The sequence below is a fragment of the Canis lupus genome, chromosome 7 (genome assembly GCF_003254725.2).
Source record: "Canis lupus dingo isolate Sandy chromosome 7, ASM325472v2, whole genome shotgun sequence".
Lineage (NCBI taxonomy): Eukaryota > Metazoa > Chordata > Mammalia > Carnivora > Canidae > Canis > Canis lupus.
This window is the reverse complement of record NC_064249.1, coordinates 53261132-53280989: the sequence shown is the minus strand read 5'-3', so window position 1 is coordinate 53280989 and position 19858 is coordinate 53261132. Positions and strand designations below refer to the sequence as shown.

Here is a 19858-nt window from a genome sequence, read left to right as displayed (position 1 = left end):
CAGTGGCATCTAATGTAGACGAACCTCACAAATGTTATGGTGGACAAAAGAAGCTGGACATGGTGTGATTTCTTCTAGACAGAAGAAAAACAGACCCGGCTAATCTCTGCTATTTGAAGTGAGGTATAGGGAAGGGAAGCAATTGGAAGGGAGTACAAAGGGAATCCTGGTTATAGGGATGTGTTTATTTTGTGAAACTTCAGTGATTCATGTACTTTTCTGAATATACTTTATATTCCAGTAAAAAGAGAAAACACAAGCAAAGGACAATGGGAGCAAAGAAATTAAAGATCTTGGCAAAATGGTGCCTGGGGTGGGAAATGGTACATTCATTGGTACTCAGGGCAAGAAGGAGCTGGCAGCGTTGAGAAGGTAGAGGGATGGACACAAGGAGATGGCAGTGGAGTTCTGGTGGGAGGAGAGGAATGAGAGATGGGGGTGAGGGGGGTTTGTGGCCAGGGATGGGAAGGTAGGATGTTTGGAAAGATTTCCAAGGTGGACTGATTCTGTGTGATGGTGAGGTCCAGAGTGTGATGGGCTGAAGTGAAAAAAAGGTGAAGGTCACTGGAGTTCAAGAACACAAGGAATCAAGAAGTCCACAGGGTGTGGGGTAGGTGTTCCATGTAGACAGTGACACAAGTCAGGTGTTGACAGGGCTCAGAGCCCAAAGGAAGGTAATGATTCAGTTATCAAAGTCTGTACTCATGTAGCTGCCAGGACAAAACCCAAATTAAGCTGTCTTAAGCGAAAGTGAGAATTTATTATCGTCCATTAGTGAAAGGTGAGGGTAGAGCTTCAAAAGTGCTGGATCCAAGTATTAAAATTGTTGTGGGATTACCCCCCCGCTCCCCTTGCCCTCACCCAACTCTACTCTCCTTGGATTGCTTTCGGTCACAGGCAGGCTTCCTCCACTAGTAGCTACACACTTAGGGTGCCCTTACAGTGACTCATCCCTAAGAGCTCCAGGAGAAATCCCAGGGGTGACACTGTAGACTCTACCAGGACCACGTGTCCATCCTTGAAGTGGGAGTGGATCAGTCACCTGTACCACGTTTACCGGGAAAGAGGATGTAAAAACCATGTGTTCCCCATGGGGGTAAGTGCTGGATTGGTCTGACCCTCAGTCGTTTCTAACTGAGAGGGGTGCAGCGAAGTGGGGGCTCTATGCTTTCTGCAGGAGCTGGACATGGCTGAGAGCATTCGCTGCATGATTCTGGGTGGAGGAGGCCGCCACCACAGAGGCCTGCCCAAGGCCAGGAGCTGCTCTGAATCCCATCTGAGGGGTGCAGGGCAGTGACCTCCAGCCAACTTGACAGAGAAACTTGGCCCGTGCGGGGTTATTATATCTCTACCCACATTCGAGTTTCCTCACCTCAGAACTTTCTCCTCTCTCCTAGCAGACTGAGTGTGTTCTTTTCATTTCAGCCAGCTGGAGTGTGTCGTTGTGTTCTGTTTTTGCTCATCTTCCTGTTTGTAACGTTTATCTCGTTTTTCCATCTTGTGTCTGTGCATTTCTCTTTTCCTGGCCTTGTCTTAGGGAAGAGGAGGAGGAGGAAGAGGAGCAGCCAGTCACGGAGCCCAATTCAGAGGAAGAGAGAGAGGACGATGCCCTCTGTCAGGGCAAGGACAGGTACCGAGCCTGGACCCTCCCAGGCTCCCACTAATAGCCTGAGGTTCCTTCCGGTTAGATAGTTTGCAGCCACCTTTCAGAAATCTCCTTTCCTCACTGGCTCCCACTGGCAAATCTTTACCCTGAACACAGAGCCACACAGTGACTGGCTTTGAAGAAATCACCGAGCACGTGTTGGTTAGAGAACTGCACTTCCCCTTCCTTACCATGCTTTACAGAAAAATCACGTAGCTGGCTTTCTCCCTGCTGTTCCCTTCCTCCTTAGTGTTCTGGCTTAGATGGGCAGTGACTAGAAGGGTGTTCACATCTGCTCAGAAAATATTATTAACCCTTTCAGCATTGTCGGAAGGATAATTGCATGTTTCCCCTTCTTCCTATTAATTTTACCAATGTAATAGCTGCTAAAATGTGTGGGTAAATGACTGCATTAATGATGTGGGTTTGTTTTTTTATCCAAGTATTTGGACAGGAGTCTGTTTCACCCGATGCAACCTAGAAAAATTTCCCATTATCTGTTTTCATACCGAGAATAAGTAACACAATTCTACAACCTTTTGAGGGAGTTTACTGTCTTCTGCTCATGCTTTCTGTCTTCAGGAGTATTAATAGATATAGGCTCCTGGCAGTTATTTTTTGATTTTATAGATTCCCAAAATAATATATTTATAAAAAATAAAAATTGATCACAGGTAATTTCATGTTCTAACATTCAAAAGTTGAATTTTTTTTTCATTTAACTGATTACCACAGCCAATTGATATTTTTACTGTTTTTCCACAAATAAGCAAAAATCAAAGAGGTCTTGGATAAATTAGGGTAAAAAATTCTTTCTTATGAACTTCAAAGTCAACATGATTCTTTGCTGCCTGGCCTCTTTCCCCAGACACCAGTGGCATAAAAGTGGTCCATTTGGACGCACCGACACACCCACAGCTCCCAGGGCCATGGAATCCTATCTAATCTGAGAAACTAGTGATTATTTCCCTGCTTTGGAAACATCAGGGAAGAAGCCAACAGGGTGCGGTGTGGAGAGAGGAAAAGAATGACCTGGTGACAAAGAGTGAGCCATGTGTGTCAGAATGAGGGGGGAGAAAGGTGGAGAAAGGTTGTCATTAGCCAGAGCCCCTCACCTACGTGGAGCTGCTGATGCCTGGGGGTAAAGATAATCAGCTAGGTGTGCTGTGAAGAGGGAGGAAGTTTCATTGATAGTCACATATTAGGTTGTAAATTAGCCGCAGAATATCATGTAGACCCTCAAAGAACACACTGGTTTGGCTCCATATGTGCTTAAATGTACACGTTCTGTCCCACCCACACAATCACCACTCCCAGACCCCCTCTCCACTCCCCCCCCCCCCCCCAGCTACTCTCATGGTATATAGCACCTAGGACCAGATAGAAGAAGCTGGCTGGAAAGGGCAACCTTTGAAGCATCCCTCTTGATGTTGTATTGTCGTTTCATTTATATAAGGTTGTTATTTACATGGGTAGGTGTTGGCTTATTGCTCTGAAGGCTCTTTTTTCCTATATGACCTGATGCTGGAGGCACCCTTGATCAAACTACTGTTAGGCTTTCCCGTTTTAGGAAATAAAGTTGTGCATGTTGAACACCAGGGCTTGGTCTTGACAGTAACTGAGGTACTCCTGAACATTGAACTGGATGTATTTATTCCTTGGCATAATCTGATCATACCTTAAAGTGATGAGAAAGATGCTGCTTACTTCTCTTGGGTTGGTGTCTTCCACTGCTTGTTCTGCCTACTGGCTGCTGCTTTGTGTGTGCATGCCACGTGTGCCCGCTGTGTGTACATGCCACGTGTGGCAGGCCTGGGCTGGGCACTGTGGCGAGGTCTCATCTCATCCTCCCATCAAGCCAGGGGAACTGGTATGTCCCTGCCCTTCTATACAGATGGAGCTCGGAATTTGAGGTAGAAAAGAAAATCGTTCACCTCCCATTCCCAAATGGGCATGCTGGAGAGTCAAATTCTCTGGGAGAGGGACCATGGTTTTTGAAAAATGCAGAGTTTAACAGATTTTTCAGGTTCCAAGAGTGTACGTCAAAAGATCTAAGTGGTCCAAATCCAAACCTGTGAAGATGGAAAAGTTTTAAAACTGTGGCAGGACTGGGCTGCTGAAGGAGTCCAGATGTCTAGGGCATAGTTGTAGAGGTGGGTTGTGGAAAAAGTGTGAAGTGGGTAAAATTTGACTCTTATTTATTTAACATTTACTTAAATTTATTGTTATTTATTCATTATTTATGTATTATTTATTTAACATTTTATTTTCTGGCGGTTTGCATTGCTTGCTGGCATCTCTCCTCCTTTGTCCTTTTCCATACCTTGCTTTTGACAAAGCACCTGAAAGCAGGGACCTAAAGGCTATGAGGCTTGGGGGATACCGTTTCGTCAAGGCTGGGCTTTATAGGAGGAGGACAGAACCTTGATTTGATCAAGAGAAAGAAATGAAGTTCCAACTTTGGAAATTTAGGGACCAATACAGTCAGTGGGGGAGAAACTGGGGAGGCTGGGAGCTGCTGAAGAAGAGCTCTGGGGTCTCCCGAGTACCGAGGCCAGCCTGGTTCTTGGGAATGTGTCTTTGATTTTGGCAAGTCTGGCATCCCAGATTGACAAGCGCAGGGCGCCAGGATCGTAGGGCAAACCAAAGCTTCTGGTGATGGGCTTTTATGCTGCAGTTCAAGAAACCTAGCTGGACCCTGGAGTTAAGTGGCCATAACGGTAGTGGGGTTTCTGTGTCTTTTTCTCCTTCCTAACCTCTGCTTCCCTTTCCTTCCCCCACTTCCCTTCTTCCCCACTGGGTCAGCAGAGAAGCCGGACCTGCCTCGGAGCAGAGCCCCGCAGGAGAGGATGCTGCTCCTGAGAGCTCCACCCTGTCGAGTGCCACCTCGCAGGGAAAGTGGCTTCCAGCCAGCACGATGGCAGTGGGGAGCCCCTTGCACGGCTCTGGGCCTGCCCACCTGTCACCGCCCCTGCCCCCTGCCTCTGCCTCCCGGCCCTCCGCTGCGCCTGGGCCCCTGAAGGCATCACCAACCATAGAAAAGCTGCCCTATGTGCCCCACAGCCCTTTCCACCTCTTCTCCTACGACTTTGAGGACTCGCCCTTGTCCACCAAGGAAAAGGAGGCTGAGTCCCAGAAGGAAAGCAGGTAGATCCAGGCTCCAACCCCCTGCAGGCCTGTGTGAGTTTAATCTAGGGAAGGAGACCCAGCATGTTGACTGTACCCTCCCATCCGGCTTGCCTTCTGCTGTGTTTGTGTGGAGTCCGGTCCAAGCAGGGGGCAGTTGAGGCCTAACCGAACTCTCCAACTACTAACTAACTAACTACCAGTATTTAGGCAAGAGACAGAAGAGAACTGTCATCTGTTTGAATCAAAGAGCTCTTCTGTTACAATATGATTACTAAAAATAGATGTTTAAGCATACCGTTTTAAACAATATGCATGGCCTAACAAAATCTAGACATTTTGCACCTACCCATGTGGCGGGGGTCTTGTTTGACCTGCAGAATGCAGCGGAGTGTTCTGCTGTCTGTCCGTGCAGTGGTTTCAGTGGAACTTTCCTTCCCTTAACAGTCCTGATTCTCCCCACTTGAGCGCCTATTCTGCCTCTGAGCCTTACAACTTCCGGTCTTTCTCTTCCAATAGGTGGGTGTCTTTATTTTCTTTCCCTTTTCTTTTTTCAAAAGATTTTTTTTATTTATTCATGAGAGACATAGAGAGAGAGAGGCAGAGACACAGAGGGAGAAGCAGGCTCCACGCAAGGATCCTGATGTGGGACTGGATCCCAGCACCCCGGGATCATGCCCAGAGCCAAAGACAGATGCTCAACTGCTGAGCCACTCAGGCGTCCCTCTTTCCCTTTTCTATAGCTTTCTGTTTTTATTCTAATGTCTGTGTTTTTTTCTTTCAAAGACTCCTTGTAGCTCCCCATGAGATGGCAAGCAGTTGCAGTGTGAGGCGTTCATGCAACTACATTATTTAAGTGTGAGCACTACAATAATTCAGGTAGAAATTGGAGAGAGGAGCAGAGGGAAGGAGGTGTGCAAATCCAAACTGCACAAGGAATTTTTAACAGAGGCTTGTCACGTGCCTGTGTGCCTGCCTTCCACTGCTGCCTGGGTTGGGGGTTCTCTGCAGAGTGAGGAATGGGAAATAGAGGGTTGGAATATTTTGAACAGTCCATTATCTGAAATCACTGATTGATAATATGGATGGCCACTCCCATCTTAGAGTAATAATCGTTGAGAACATTGATCTTATCTATTTATTTATTATGAGTCAGGCCCTCTGCTTGCCATGAAATTAGCATCCTAAAGTATTACTTCATGCTAAGAGGTAGGTTCTGTTATTAGCTGTTATTTACATGAGGAAGCAGGCACAAAGACCTAGGGAAGTAGAGAGCGCTTTCTACCCCAAGCATCCTGCTCCAGGTTCTGGTCCTAACTTGTATGTTGTATAGGCCCCTCTTTTAGGCAGTCTGTCTCTCTCCTTCCTGGGGTCATCTACACGATAGCTTCAAACACCAGGCCCGAACCATGGCTGCTCCCTGCCAGGGGTTCTTCAGGCAAGTCCTCCTCAACGAAACACTTTTGTCAGAGCCCATGTTTGGGGGACTCGTGGCCTGGGTGCTCAGCAAGAATTTACGTCTTGTTTTGAATAAAAGCATAGAGGAGCCAGACTCGAAAAACAGCTCTTGCACACCACAAAGAAGAGGTCTTGCATACCAGTTGCAACGAGTATCAGACGTTCCATCTAATAAATAGAAGAATTAATCTAGAACTCTGATCATCAACCTTTCTGCTTACATAAAACCTAAGAATGTTTTGAAACTTCCCTCAAAATTTTATTAAAGATTTATGTATTTATTTTGAGACAGAGAGGGAAAAGAGCATGCACATGTGGAGATGGGGAGAGGCACAAAGGGAGAGAATCTTCCAGCAGACCTCCTGTTGATCAGGGAGTCCAAGTCAAGGCTCAATCCTAGGACCCTGAGATCATGACCTGAGCTGAAACCAAGAGTTGATGCTTAACCAAATGAGCCACCTATTACCCCATATTTCCCTCAGAGTTTTAAACAGCCTGTCTAAGGACCACCTGAATGGCTCAGTGGTTGAGTGTCTGCCTTTGGCTGAGTTCGTGATCCTGGGGTTCTGGGATCCAGTCCTGCGTCGGGTTCCCCACAAGGAGCCTGCTTCTCCCTCTGCCTATGTTTCTGCCTCTCTCTGTGTGTGTCTTATGAATAAATAAATAAAATCTTTAAATAAAAATCAAACAGCCTATCTAAAGTTTTTTGTGAGGAGTTTAAAGAGTTGTAAAAGATGTAATTTGTCTATCATATGTGCTTCAAATTCATTTTTGTCAGAACCTTGGGGTTTCAGATTTAAACAATAAGATTCTAGGAAACACCTATATAAGCCTGATTGACAAAACCTGTCCTCAGACAAATGAGACTGAATTTCTATCAGAAAAAGTCTGACATCATATTTCTATTCAAATATGCACATGTCCCTGTGACAGCCATCTCACTTCTAGAAATGAGAAGCAAAACTTGACAGGCAATCAAGTATTTTCCCCAGAAGTGGAAGGAAATCATAGAAGGGGAGGCAGGAGAGCAGAACTTGGAGACCCTACGAGTGGCCACAGGCAGACCCATTTTAAGAAGAGAGCAGATACAGAACTTGTGGCTTTGAATGTCATTTCCTCTCATTTCCAGGATGGCTTCGTATGCCTGCAGGAGTGTGTGAGCTCCACTTTGAACACCATCAAACTATAAGTTCTCTATGAGTCTCTTCTAGGTCTAAAATTGTGGGCTTACTGGATCTTTCACATGATTTTTATGGAGCACATCCAACACGGCTCTTATGTCTCCAAGAGCATTATCTCTGTGCAAGTTAAGAGCTGTACATTTGACTGGAATAGAAATAACTTGGCAACCTCTTCTTTCCCAGCAGGGTGGTGTTAGCCCATGATGGTGATTCTGGACTTTCTGGTGATGGTCTTCCAGCCTCTGATGGGGCCTTCCTGGGCCCAGATTCCTCCCGCTTGGTCTTGCTTATAGTCCTGGGGGATGGGAGGAATAGAAACATATATGTCGCTGGAATCAATCAAATTAAGAAAAACAGCTTCATGCTTGTACATAAGGATTGTCTTATATTTAAGTGAGAGATTTTTACAATGTTTAATCATTTGACAGGAATTTGAATGCTGTATAAATATTGTTTGTACCTATTAATTTTCTCATATTCACTCACTGTGGTTTTCATGGAGTCTGTACAGCTCAGTGGCTGATGGCAACTGAGCCCATTAGAGTAGATAACCAACCAGTTAGTCAGTGTAAAGAACCAAAGGAAAAAAAGTACAGTGAACTGAGTGAATTGTATGATCCAGTTTGTTTGGCTGAAATTAAGAAGCAAAACTGAACAGACTGTGAGGTATGTGGATTAATTGCTCAGCCATTAGAAAAACCAAAGCGGGGGAATATATGTTATGCTAGTTTTCATTTCCATCATATCATTTAAACTCAATTTTCGTAAAATAATCCAGTTAAAACATTCTACAAGATGTCCACATTGGGTCAGAAGGGGATTGTTTTAGATGCTTGCTGGGTGATACAGGTCTGAAGCCTGGGCACCGGGCCTTGGCTCCCTGAGGACTCAGAGATCCTGATGGCAGCCTCCTTCCCTGCCCACATCACAGTGCCCTCTGCCCACTTCTCTTCCTCTTCTTCGCTCCTGAGCTTTTTTTCCCCTTTCTCTGCTGCTTCCTTTCTTTCTATGTTCTTATCCTTTGCTTTTCTGCCTTCTCCATGCCCTATGGTTTGGGAGCACTCTCAAAAAATCAAACCAACCCTCCCATGGAGAAGCAATTAACCTGTTAGACATATAGCCATGTTGGGTTTTTATTTTTAATTTTATTTTTTTGTTCTTTAAAAAGATTTTATTCATTTATTTGACAGAAAGAGCGAGCGAGCCCAAGCAAGGGGAGGAATAGAGGGAGAGGCAGAAGCAGACACCCCACTAAGCAGGGAGCCTGATGTGGGGCTCGATCCTAGGACCCTGGGGTTATAACCCGAGCCAAAGGCAGACACTTAACCAACTGAGTCACCCAGGCACCTGCATATTGGGTTTTTCAAAGAGAAAAGAAAAGGAATGCCCAGAAACCAAGTCCCATGAAGGTGATGTGCTGAGGAGGACGATGGGATAAAGACTCGTGATCTGAGTCTTCATCTGCCTCGTGGCATGCCTAAGTGTTAAGCATGGGCCTGACATGTGATACCAAGAAAACACAAAGAGCAGACTTAGCCGCACAGGATAGATGTGGAGTAATACAAATATTTTATTTTTCATTGTATTACTGTAATTTATGAAAGCAAATGGAAAAGATCTGTCTATATTCCACTTTTTAAAATAGATGGCCTGTTTTTAATTTTTTTTCTGTCAGCTTTTGGTCTTGGGGTATATTTTCATACAGTTCTAATCTAACTTTGTATAAATATTATATTCTTATGTTTTACTTCAACCTGTATATAAACATTTCCCCTACTATTACATACAGAATTGGTGATCATTTTTAATGGTTGTATAATATCCCATTGACAATTAATATATCACACTTTTTAGCCATTCTTGCCTTGTTACCTGGTTGGGTAACTTCCAGTTTTTCCACCATGATTTTAATAATGCTCCAGTGAGTACCACCACAGATGACATTTTCCATACGCAAATAACCGTAAGAGTATGTTATCTTCCCTTAAGTAGGCTTACTCTGTGAAAAGATATCCATATTTGAGGTTAAGTTGCTTCCCAGAATAGTTCATGCTGCTTTCTGCCAATGGGAGCTTGGACTGGATTCACTGTGTACGAGAAAGTCTTTGGGCACTTATATTACAGTGACCTGTGGGGTCCCACACACCCAATACAGTATCCTCAACAAGTTTAGGGAAAGTAGTTGGCCCTGCTTGTGGCTGACTAGGTTGAGAAGCAGACGTCATTGACTCTCATTATTTGTGACTAATCACGAGGGTCTGCTCCCCAACCCCCCACCCCCCACCACAAGGGCTTCAAGTGATGATTTGTTTTCTGGGAATGTACTGAGTGATAATAGCTAAATGCAAACTGCTAAAGGACAGCTATTCTGAAAAACAGAAAACTCTAGAACTTTACAAATCCTGAAGCTTGTCGGAAATGACTGGGAAATGATAAAGGCTCATTGAAACCTTGTGGCTGTAACTTGATTTGAAAGAAATATTGGCTGGAAACATGAATAATACATGTACCTCTGGTCCACAGACCAGTCCAGAAGGTTCTAAGGACATTTTCTCCTTGGTACCGGGCACCTGATGAGATTTCATTTTGACATTGCTTCAGAAATACCTAAAGCAGCATTTTAAATAAGATGTTTGCTTAGCTAATCATTTGGTATTTTATACAGATCTTTGATGGATTTAATACTAGTTGTACCTGTTTTTCTTGCAAATATTAAGATAGTTTGCTAAAAGTTATTCGTTTACTGACTTGTACTCATTTCTCTGTCCTTCCACCCTCTTCCCCACCTTAAACTTCTGCACTATTTAGATACAACAGCTTTGGCAACACCTCTTATCACTCAAGACCTTCTGGATCGGCTGCGCCCGCCACCCCCACATCATCGCTCTCACCCCAACAGGAGGCCAAGCTGGAAAGGTAGGTTTTATAAGAAGTATGCTGATCACTGTCCTCAAGTGAAGGAAATCAGTTTGATTAAGAGTGACTAAAGGAAAAGTATAAATAAAAAGCATAATCTGAGGTATTTTCCTTTACATAATATAGTCCAGAGGCAAGAATATTTTGTCTTTCACACTATTTACAAAGTAAATATTTTATTAGAGGTGATATTTATCACTGTTGTCTCATCTCCCTACAGACTTCCCATAGAAAGTATAAAAATTTGTTCCCAAATATGTAAATGTGAGTGTTTTGATTGACCTATGAAACACTGTTCTAGAGTTTGTGGAAGGTCTGCATTTTTCCCTATAAATACCAGTTTTCACTTTTGAATGATTAATTCCATATAAATCAGAGGTAGTGAGCCCATTAAGTTAATTAATCCAGGACCTACCAGAAGAGAAAAGAATTGCATGGGTCCATGGAAGGAATGTAACTTGGCAAGAGTATTAACCCGCTAGAAATTAACTAATCATTACTTCTGGAAGCAAGTGATTGCACAAGGATGTGTTTACAAGGAAAAGGTAAGACCTGTAATTTTAGAACAATTAAGAACAGTTAACCTTATATGGCAAGAGTGCTGAGTTAGAGAAGACTGGCTAGAGTTCCAACATACTCACTGGGAAGCTATTTAATCCCTGAGGGTGAAGTGCCAGTTATGCCAACTCTTACCTGAGAGGGTGGTTTTGATGAGCCAATGAAAAGGTACCCATGAAAGTGCTGTGTGATCCCCACCGTGTGGGTCCAGTGGGAAGTGACAAAACGTGATGATAAGATATGACATCCAGCAGCTCATGATTGATCAGAAATCCAGACATGAGCAAATCACAGAGATCCTTTGCCTCAAATTTCGAATTTAAAACAAACTCGACCTGTGTTCGAGACTCTGATCGTCTTCTGTGTATTCTGGAGTGTGTTTTGCTGAGTATGACTGGGTAATTAGAGATTTGGTTGGGATGGAGTGCAGATGAGACCTTATAGCCCCAGGAAGAGGGAGCTGTCCGATAAGCTTTATCTCGCCACACATCACGCTAATTTCTGAGGTGGCACACAAGCTCCACATTGTCAAAAATCTCAGATTCCACAGACTAGCATGGCCCTGTGCTGAGCATATTTGGGCTTAGTTATGGTTTAGCAATAAGACAACAAGTGATTACCTTGAAGACACACTGTCCTTCACCCTAGGGTGCCTCTTCTTGGAATCAACTGAAATCACTTCTGGTCCCAGAGATTAAGACGATCCTCGTCTTAAGGGATGCAAGGTCTTGGGCCAAAGTCGGGAATATTAGAGTCTTAGTGATATTACATCTCACCTCTTTACCTGCTAGGTGGACAGCTCCTTGGGAACAAGAACCAAGTCCCATTCATTGCTATATCCTCCCCTAGTACTTGGGGCCTGCCTCTGGCAGAGCCAGCACTAAACACTAGTTGAAGGATCAGATGAATTTACCCACTTATTGGTTGGAGAACAGTGTGGAGGTCCCTGAAGTTGACAAGTTATAAGAATGGGAAGTTTATAGGTTTCCAAAGCCCTGGGCTTTAGGGGAAATTTCCCCCAATTCCTAAACAGGAAGTTCTAGCCTCTCCCTACTTCCCATCCCCTGGAAACCCAGGTCCAGGTTTGAACTGGGAGGTCCAGGGGTACAGGCTCTGGAAACAATCCTACCTGTGTCTCCTTCCCTGTCTGATCTGGCTGAGTGTCTTCTGAGACCTGGCGTGGGGTGGAAATGAGGATTTAAAGAGAAAGGATTGGGCTAGATCCCAGAGTGCCTGAGGAGAAGGCTGCCCTGGGGAAGAGGCTAGTCTTCATCCTGAGACCTCAGGAGCTGTTCGGGTTTTGAAGAAACTGGTGAGGTGTTCTAACACATCCATAAATGGAATCAGTGGGTTGAGGCCACAGGGACTGGGGCTACCAGAAGCTGTCTCTGAGTTTGAGAGAGTTGACTATGCCCACCAAGGGCAGTGGCCATGGGGCTTGAGAAGAGCAGTGAGTTTGGGCCAACTTGGAGGAAGGTGGGAGCATGGGTAGCAGAAAGAGTGAGGGTTCAGGCTTGCTCAAACATGAGGAAGTTAGAAACTAGGAGCTTAGGCATAAGTTACTGGGAGAAAAACAAATTAAAGGTGGAGATGTTCAACCTGGGGTATGCAAGGCCTGAGGAGTCTATATGATACCAGGGGAAGTATCGCCTGGGGAGGTGTGGACTCAGTGGTCCGTGGCTTGAAGAAGGTACTGGCATGAAATCCCTCCAGGCAGCCTGTGTGCTGAAACCTGGTCACCAGATAAACCAATAACAGGGGCCTTTTCTCTCCTAGGTGGTCTGTTCTCTCTTACAGCACACTCTGCCACAGAAAGTTTTATACCTGTACCAGCTACTGTAGCCACCAGCAAGTAAAGCTTCAAAGAGGTTTATTACTTCCTTTACATTTGCATGGTTTTTTTCCAACTATCATTGTCTATGGCTTTGCAAAGCAATGTGATGAATCATTTGAAATATTAGATGTGCTGTTTCCTTATTAAGACCACCAAGCCCCCAGCCTGGCTGTGCTATCACACTTTAGTCTTTCTGGCTGGCTTATGTCTGTGACTATTAAAGAAAAAGAAGAGAGAAAGGGCCCCCCAACTCCACCTCATATTTATATACCATCACCCAAACGTACAATGTCAATTGTATTTATTAATATATAGTTTAATAGAGTTTAATTTTTCTTTTTCATTTTTGACAACTGGATTCTTTAGATATTACTCATAATCCACTTTCACACTGACAACTATTTTCTGCCCTATTGAGATACATGATTGTTTTTACTGAGGTTTATTCTTCCATAGAATTTGTAAGATTATTGAGATGTTATTATATACCCATAATTATTGAAGCCAAAAAGAAAAACTCAGGAAAAACGTACAAGTATTATCAACAGTAGATGCATTTTTGCAGTGAGAAACCACATCTTCTGTTAACATACTCCTGATGAATAAACAGCTTGTCAGGGTGCTGTGCAGTACTGGAAAGATCTAGAATTCTATTCCCTTGATTTGGAAATGAGACTCCTTTCCCTGAACTCCTAGGACAATCAGGCCAACTAAAATACCCCTTCAGGAGGTTTGGGCCACTTAAAACCAGCCCACATATAACTGGGCATCATTGTGGACTTAGAGTTTTCATATTTTTCTCAAGCATTCTAGTACATTGGATGTTAATCAAATTTGGAATGATAAATTGACCTAGAAAGGAAGAACTGAAGAAACAATATGCAAAATTAAGACAAGGCAAGGGTATTATAATGAATCTATCTCCACATCTCCTATTACAGCTTCATTTAGAGGACTCTCTTTCAGCAACAGTGTAACATTAATTTTCATGAAATTGGACATTGAGTTGTGCCAAAACAAAAGAAAATAAGAAAACCAGAACTATTTGCAGAGGCCCTCAGGGATGCAAGATGCAACTGTTTAATTAAAGCAGACTTTCTAAATGCTTCGATTTTGAAATGTGCTTTTTGAGGGGCAATGTTCTAAGTATTTCTAAAAGAAAAAATTACAAGAATATTTGAACCATTCATATTGAGTATTCAAATAAAACAAACAAGCAAACAATAATTACGCCACAGCAAACATGTCTGGGAAGTCAGGAAGGGCAGAGCGCATTCTCTTTCCATCCCTGCAGTGACATCTCCATCTTGTGGGCCTTTTCAGAAATGCTGGCCAGATGCTTGTTTGCTGCAGTGGCCACAGTTACTACTGATGGGGCGTGGGGGGGTGGGTCGTGAGTTGAGTGCCTGGGGCTGAAGGTACTCTGAGGCCATCAGTCTTGGCGCTGAGCCTGGGGAGGACCCTGATAACGAGGTTGGGCTTGCACCTTGGAAGGGGCATTAGCAGGTGAACACGCTGAGTGCTCCAGGGAGCACACTGGAAGAACCCCAGGCCCAGATTTCAGGGGGCCAGAAAAGACTTCTTTGTGTTCACTGAGCTAAAACCTGAAGGATCAGTATGTACCTTAAGCAGTGATCCTGTTGTTCTCTCTTCCACTTACAACAGTGCCACTGCTTATTGGACATGACAATCACCTTCCTGTTTTACATGTTAATTATCAAGAGCCTTTAGAAAAGCTTGGGAACGTCTGCCCTCTGTAGCTGTTCCAGCAGTTTTTCCTATATCCTGGACGACAGTAAACCCACATATAAGTAATAGCACCTCCGTTGAGAGTAATAATACATTAATGAGGGATGAGTAAAGGATGCAACTTTAAATTTTATTTCTTTTTATATGGGCTTTATATGTGCACAATTTAGCATTTAAAAAGTATAAATAGGGGGGCCCCTGGGTGGCTCAGTTGGCTAAGCGTCTGCCTTAAGCTCAGGTTGTGATCTCAGGGTCTTGGGATCAAGTTCTGCATTGGGCTCCCTGCTCAGTGGGAAGTTTGCTTTTCCTTCTGCCTTTCCCACCTGTGCGCGCTCTCTCTCTCTCTCTCTCTCTCTCTCTTTCTCTCTCAAATAAATAAATAAAAATCTTAAAAAAAAAAAAAAGGTATGTGGGGGGATATACAATGCAAGTGAAGGTCCCTCCCCAGAAGCACCTACAATTTCTTAGGTATACTTTCAGATATATTTGATGTTCACATAAACATATGCATGTTTAATAATCTTTACACAAACAGTGATACACTATACAAATTATTCTGTGTTCTGCTTTCTCACTTAAAAAAATGTTTCCTGGTTCTTCCCACCACAGTACTTATAATTGTTGTGTTCTTTTTAATGGCTGCATCGTACTTTTTTCCTCTGGATGCTACTTCTTATACCCAATTCCATTTTGATGGGCCTCAGGGTTTTTGCTGTGAACAATGATATGGCAGTGTAATTCTTATATGTGTGGTTATCCATAGGATAATTTCCTAGAAATAGATTTAGTAAGTCAGTTGCTTATGCAAGAGAAATTTTGTCAAATTTCTCTTCATGAAGATTGTACCAATTTTACCAACCATAGTGTGTGAGAGAGCTTGCTTCCCCCATCCTCTTGCAAAAAGACCACTCAACTTCTCAGCCGTTGCTCATCTGAAAGCGAAGAATTATGTCATTAAAATTTAAATTTACACTTCTTGTGCTATGAGTGTGATTGAGCATGTTTTCATATGTCCACAAGCCTTTAATAATTCCTTTTCTGTGAATTTTTGGTTCATAGTCATTGAGTTCTTAACAAAGAACAAAGTCTGATTAAGAGTAGCAATTATTTTCTTCAAACACTGGTCTTTTTACTTCATTTCTGGTATTTTTGCCATGCAGAAAAATTTAAATTTTATGAGTTAAAAGTATTAATCTTTTTTGCTTTCTGGTTTTGTGTTCTTCATGAGGAAACCCTTTTCTCCCATACTTGCTTCTAGAATTTCTAGCTGCAATTTTCTAGCTGCAATTCTCAAATTGAAATATTTTATCTATCTGGAAGTTATTTTGGAATATAGTGTGAGACAGAGAACCACCTTAAATGTTTTCACTTGTTTGCATACCATTTATTGAGTAATCCATTATTTCCCTACTGATTTGTCATATACCTACCAGGATATAGGTTCATGTATGGGTCTGTGTTCAAACTCTTTCCTTAGGAGTACCTCCATTTCCTGCCTTCTCTGGGGTTGTCAGGAGCTCTCCTTCCTCCCAATTCTTCTCTTTACCATCCAGCCAGTAGTCTTTGGAGCAGAACTGTATCATGTGCTACCTTGAAACAGTCCCATTATTTTTGTCATCCACTATTGTGCAGTTTCTTATGGTGATTGACAAATGGAATAGAGAATGCCGGGTGGGGGGGTGGGCATTTGGGGAGCCTGGGGACAAAACACCTAGGACTAGGAGAATGTGCGCCTGCTGTGCTGAGCAGTGACTTCTCCCAAGTCAAGCTCCCCCTTGTGGGATCTCCCTTCTATGACTCCCTTCAAAATCTGCCTCCACCATTGGTGTGGAAACCTCTTCCTCAGAATGAAGATGTCTGTTTCCATAGGCATTTCCTGCCTATTTACAGTTACTTCAGCTCTTGTATATTACTTGCCTGGCAGGTCTTTTGTCTGTTGCCCTGAGTGTAACTTGCTGATACCTGTGCCTTCCTCGTCCTGATTTCCTCCTTCATGTGGTCTATCTGTTCTGCATGGGTCCGCATGCTTGTGTCCTCTTGTTCTAGTTAGCTTTGGCTTTTATCATTTCTTGCCTTCACTAGTACCTACATGTGCCTTGAGGTTTTATTTGTTTGGCTTTCAAACCACTGCTTTTCCAAACATATGATTCATGTGTTTTTCTGGATCTCAAATGCTTGCTGGCTATGTTCCATCACTTGATCTATACGGTACTTTGTTAAAAATGGTGTTGGTGGAATCAAGAGCCCCACTGTCCAAAGGGGCTCCAGTTAAAGTGTTGCTTTTTTTTAATTTTTAAATTTAGATTGGTCAAAGTAGAATTAAATTTTTAAAAAATCCTCAAGCATCACTGAGAAAATCCTGAAAAGCATATAAATATAGGATAAAAGCCAATGCCTCATTACATGATCACAATTAATGGCACCAAGTCCATAACTGCCAATAGGAAATAAAAGGTACCAATGTGGACGAGTCCCTGCTATTCAAAGAAGTTGAGTTCTCTTTTTACATTGTTAACTTCCTACTTGCCTACTGGTAATTCCTGATACCAATCTTGTTATACACAATGAATTCCTGTAAGGCACAATGTGGTCCTGATTAATCGATTGTGTTACATCCAAAGTGCAGGAGGGGAGAAGCACCAGTGCTTTGGCCCAGTGAGTTTGCAGTAGGTCTGGCTCCCTAATGGCAGCTTCATGCAGTGACTCTGGGTATTTGGAAACTGTCAGCCCTCTGTCCCAGGAGGACTCTGAATCCTCAATAGACTTTGGAGATTCTTTCTCCCACATGTGTTTTGGAACTGACTGCTCACCATTCCTACTACCAGAGATTTAGTTCAATACCTGTGTCATGCCTGGACTATATATTGAGTGATACATGTCCTGAATGTGGATCTGAGCAGGTGATTTTTCCTGCTTAGAAACCTTGACTCTCACTATCAGTGAAGCCCAACTTGGTTAATATCACCAATAGGATCTCTCCTGTTTCGGTCCTGCATGCACCTTCCAGCTTCATCAGCCGTCATGTCTCGTATCCTCACTGTCGTCTAACCCCATGGAGATGCCACTGTGAATATACCGGGCTCTACTGAGGCCCCTTGCTTCAAATTTTTTCTGTTCTTTGGCTAACCTCTTTTTTAATCATTCACTTGATCCTTTTTATCCTCTAAGAGCCATGTGGGTGACATCTGTCCTATAAAACTCCTCTTCAGACAGGATGAATTGTAATATCTTTGTGGGTTCATGTACCCCTATTTCAGCTCTCAGCCCTTTGAATCATTAAACATTTATCCTTTGTCTCTAAAATGGGGCTCATGAATCTGCAGTGGTCTATGGTAGTAGACTTGGGTCCCACAAAGCCAAGGGATCAAGATGGTTAACTTTCCTAGACTGGCCCTTTTATTTTGAGACTTGGGGAATATCATTAAGACAAGCGGAACCATGCTCTATAGGGTCCACATTCCCATGACTTATCAAGAAACAGGTGTTTTTTTTTTTTTTTTTAATTTTTTTTTGTTTTTTTTTTTTCTTTTTGCAAGGAGGCACTTTGTGCTGAGCTCATTTTCCTTGCCTTCTCCTGTAGGACTTCTTTGCTGCTTCTTCACTGCTGTTGGGCAGCAGCCTTTTCTGTGTCCTACATGAGATTCTCCAGCCTCCTGTTCACTGCCCTGCCCCATACCTCTTTGTCAAATAAACAGGTGAACAAATGTACGACCAGTTTTAACCTCACAGAATTCTGTTTCCTTCCTTTGGAAAGTAGGATTAGAATAGATTTTTTAAAAATTAAACAATTCTCTCATTCTCATTTATATAAAAGGTAAAGACACCAACTTTAAAGGGTATGTACTGTTACTCCATTGGGAAGTGAGAACAGTGTGTGTAACACTTAGCCTTTAGTGAGACCTCTAACAAGGAAATGCAAATGTCACTACTCAAAAGATTGCCGATGGAACCCCTACCCCGACAGAACTGTAGACACTCTATGCTGTGAGCTGAGCCCCTGTGTCACCACCTTTCTGTGCACCCTCTCCTTGTGGGTCCACCCCTGATGGTCCATTTTCTACTTGTCACTGGCTATCGTGGTCTTACATTAGCATTGTACAAAGATTACAGAGTGAAAAAGAGTAGAAACAAGGGAAGAGATTTCTCCCTCTGAGAGTGTACTCTGGGGTCCCATATCCCATTTCTCCCACTGCTTCCCACAAAGCCCAGCCATAAGTAAATAAGCTTTACCATTATAATGGTAGAGGTTGAGTTTCCTCCTGGGTTGATTTGAGAAAGAGTGTGTGTGCATAGACAGATAGCAAGATATTTAGATAGGAAACCCCACCCCCATCCTTTCTTTCTAATCTTCGTATAGTGCCCAGTGCAAAACCAAGGTAGCCAGTGACAGCTGGAAACCTAGCCACTGGGGGCTGTACACCCTCCTACACACATATAAGGACTCCTATATTTCATTCAGTAAAGATTATCTCAGTGATCGGGATGTGCCACCCATGCTGGTATGGGACGTCGACATTGATTTAATCAGACCCTGCTCCTGGCTTCATCTGGCTTATACTCCAGTGGCAGACACAGAAGGTAAGCAAACCATCAGTAAATAGAGAGTCTCCATTGTAGCAAATTTTGTGAAGAAAATGAAATTTTGTAGAAGAGCTAGAGAGAAGCCATCAAAGTTGAGAGCCTAGCATAGATGCTCTATCCTCGTGAGGGACACCTCGGGTAACAGGTCTGGGAAACTGAGTCACCAATGTAAGACATGTTGCATTTTATCCCTAGGTTTGCCAGCTCTCATGGTGAGGTGAGCAAGCCCATTTAAATGAGGGAGATTTTTTCAAAAAAATTGAGTAAGTTGGGCAGTCCCAGTGGCTTAGCGGTTTAGCGCTGCTTTCAACCCAGGGCGTGATCCTGGAGACCCGGGATTGAGTCCCACATCGGGCTCCCTGCATGGAGCCTGCTTCTCCCTCTGTCTGTGTCTGTCTGTCTGTCTGTCTCTCTCTCTCTCTGTGTGTGTCTCTAATAAATAAATAAAATCTTTAAAAACATTAAGTCCACATCTTTTCTTCAAAACATAATCCTGAGCCGGAGGACTATGTTTAGAAGAGATTTGGTATTTAGAGAAGGGGTAGGCATGCATGGGAGGTGTAAGTTGGCCTGAAGAGGAGAGGAAGGTAGAAGATGGGGAGGATGGACCTCGGTCTGGGCCAGCAAGGCCAGGAAGCCATGGTACAGGAGGTACTGGTGGCAATCTGTGTTGTGGAAGCTGCCAGGAGAATAGTTTAATTACGAAGCCACATTGAGGTGGCCCTGGGGCTGTGATGGGAAGACTGACCTCCTGGCTGGAGGACTCATTTGGTCTTCGACAGGAGAGTAGAATGTAAAAATGAACTGGCA

At 43.4% G+C, this 19858-nt stretch overlaps 1 protein-coding gene across 18 annotated transcripts in view; it reads left to right on the top strand.

Moving 5' to 3' along the window:
• Positions 1-19858, top strand: part of FHOD3 (formin homology 2 domain containing 3) — a 464819-nt gene that overhangs the window by 343061 nt on the left and 101900 nt on the right. For 8 of the 18 annotated variants that reach the window (XM_025429100.3, XM_025429102.3, XM_035718891.2 and 5 more), the window contains 4 exons: positions 1538-1630; positions 4451-4792; positions 5219-5290; positions 10219-10326. In XM_025429100.3, the coding sequence (XP_025284885.1) occupies positions 1538-1630; positions 4451-4792; positions 5219-5290; positions 10219-10326 (615 nt within the window). The remainder of the gene's footprint in view (positions 1-1537; positions 1631-4450; positions 4793-5218; positions 5291-10218; positions 10327-19858) is intronic. The other 10 variants (XM_025429108.3, XM_025429109.3, XM_049112684.1 and 7 more) reach the window with 4 other exon arrangements.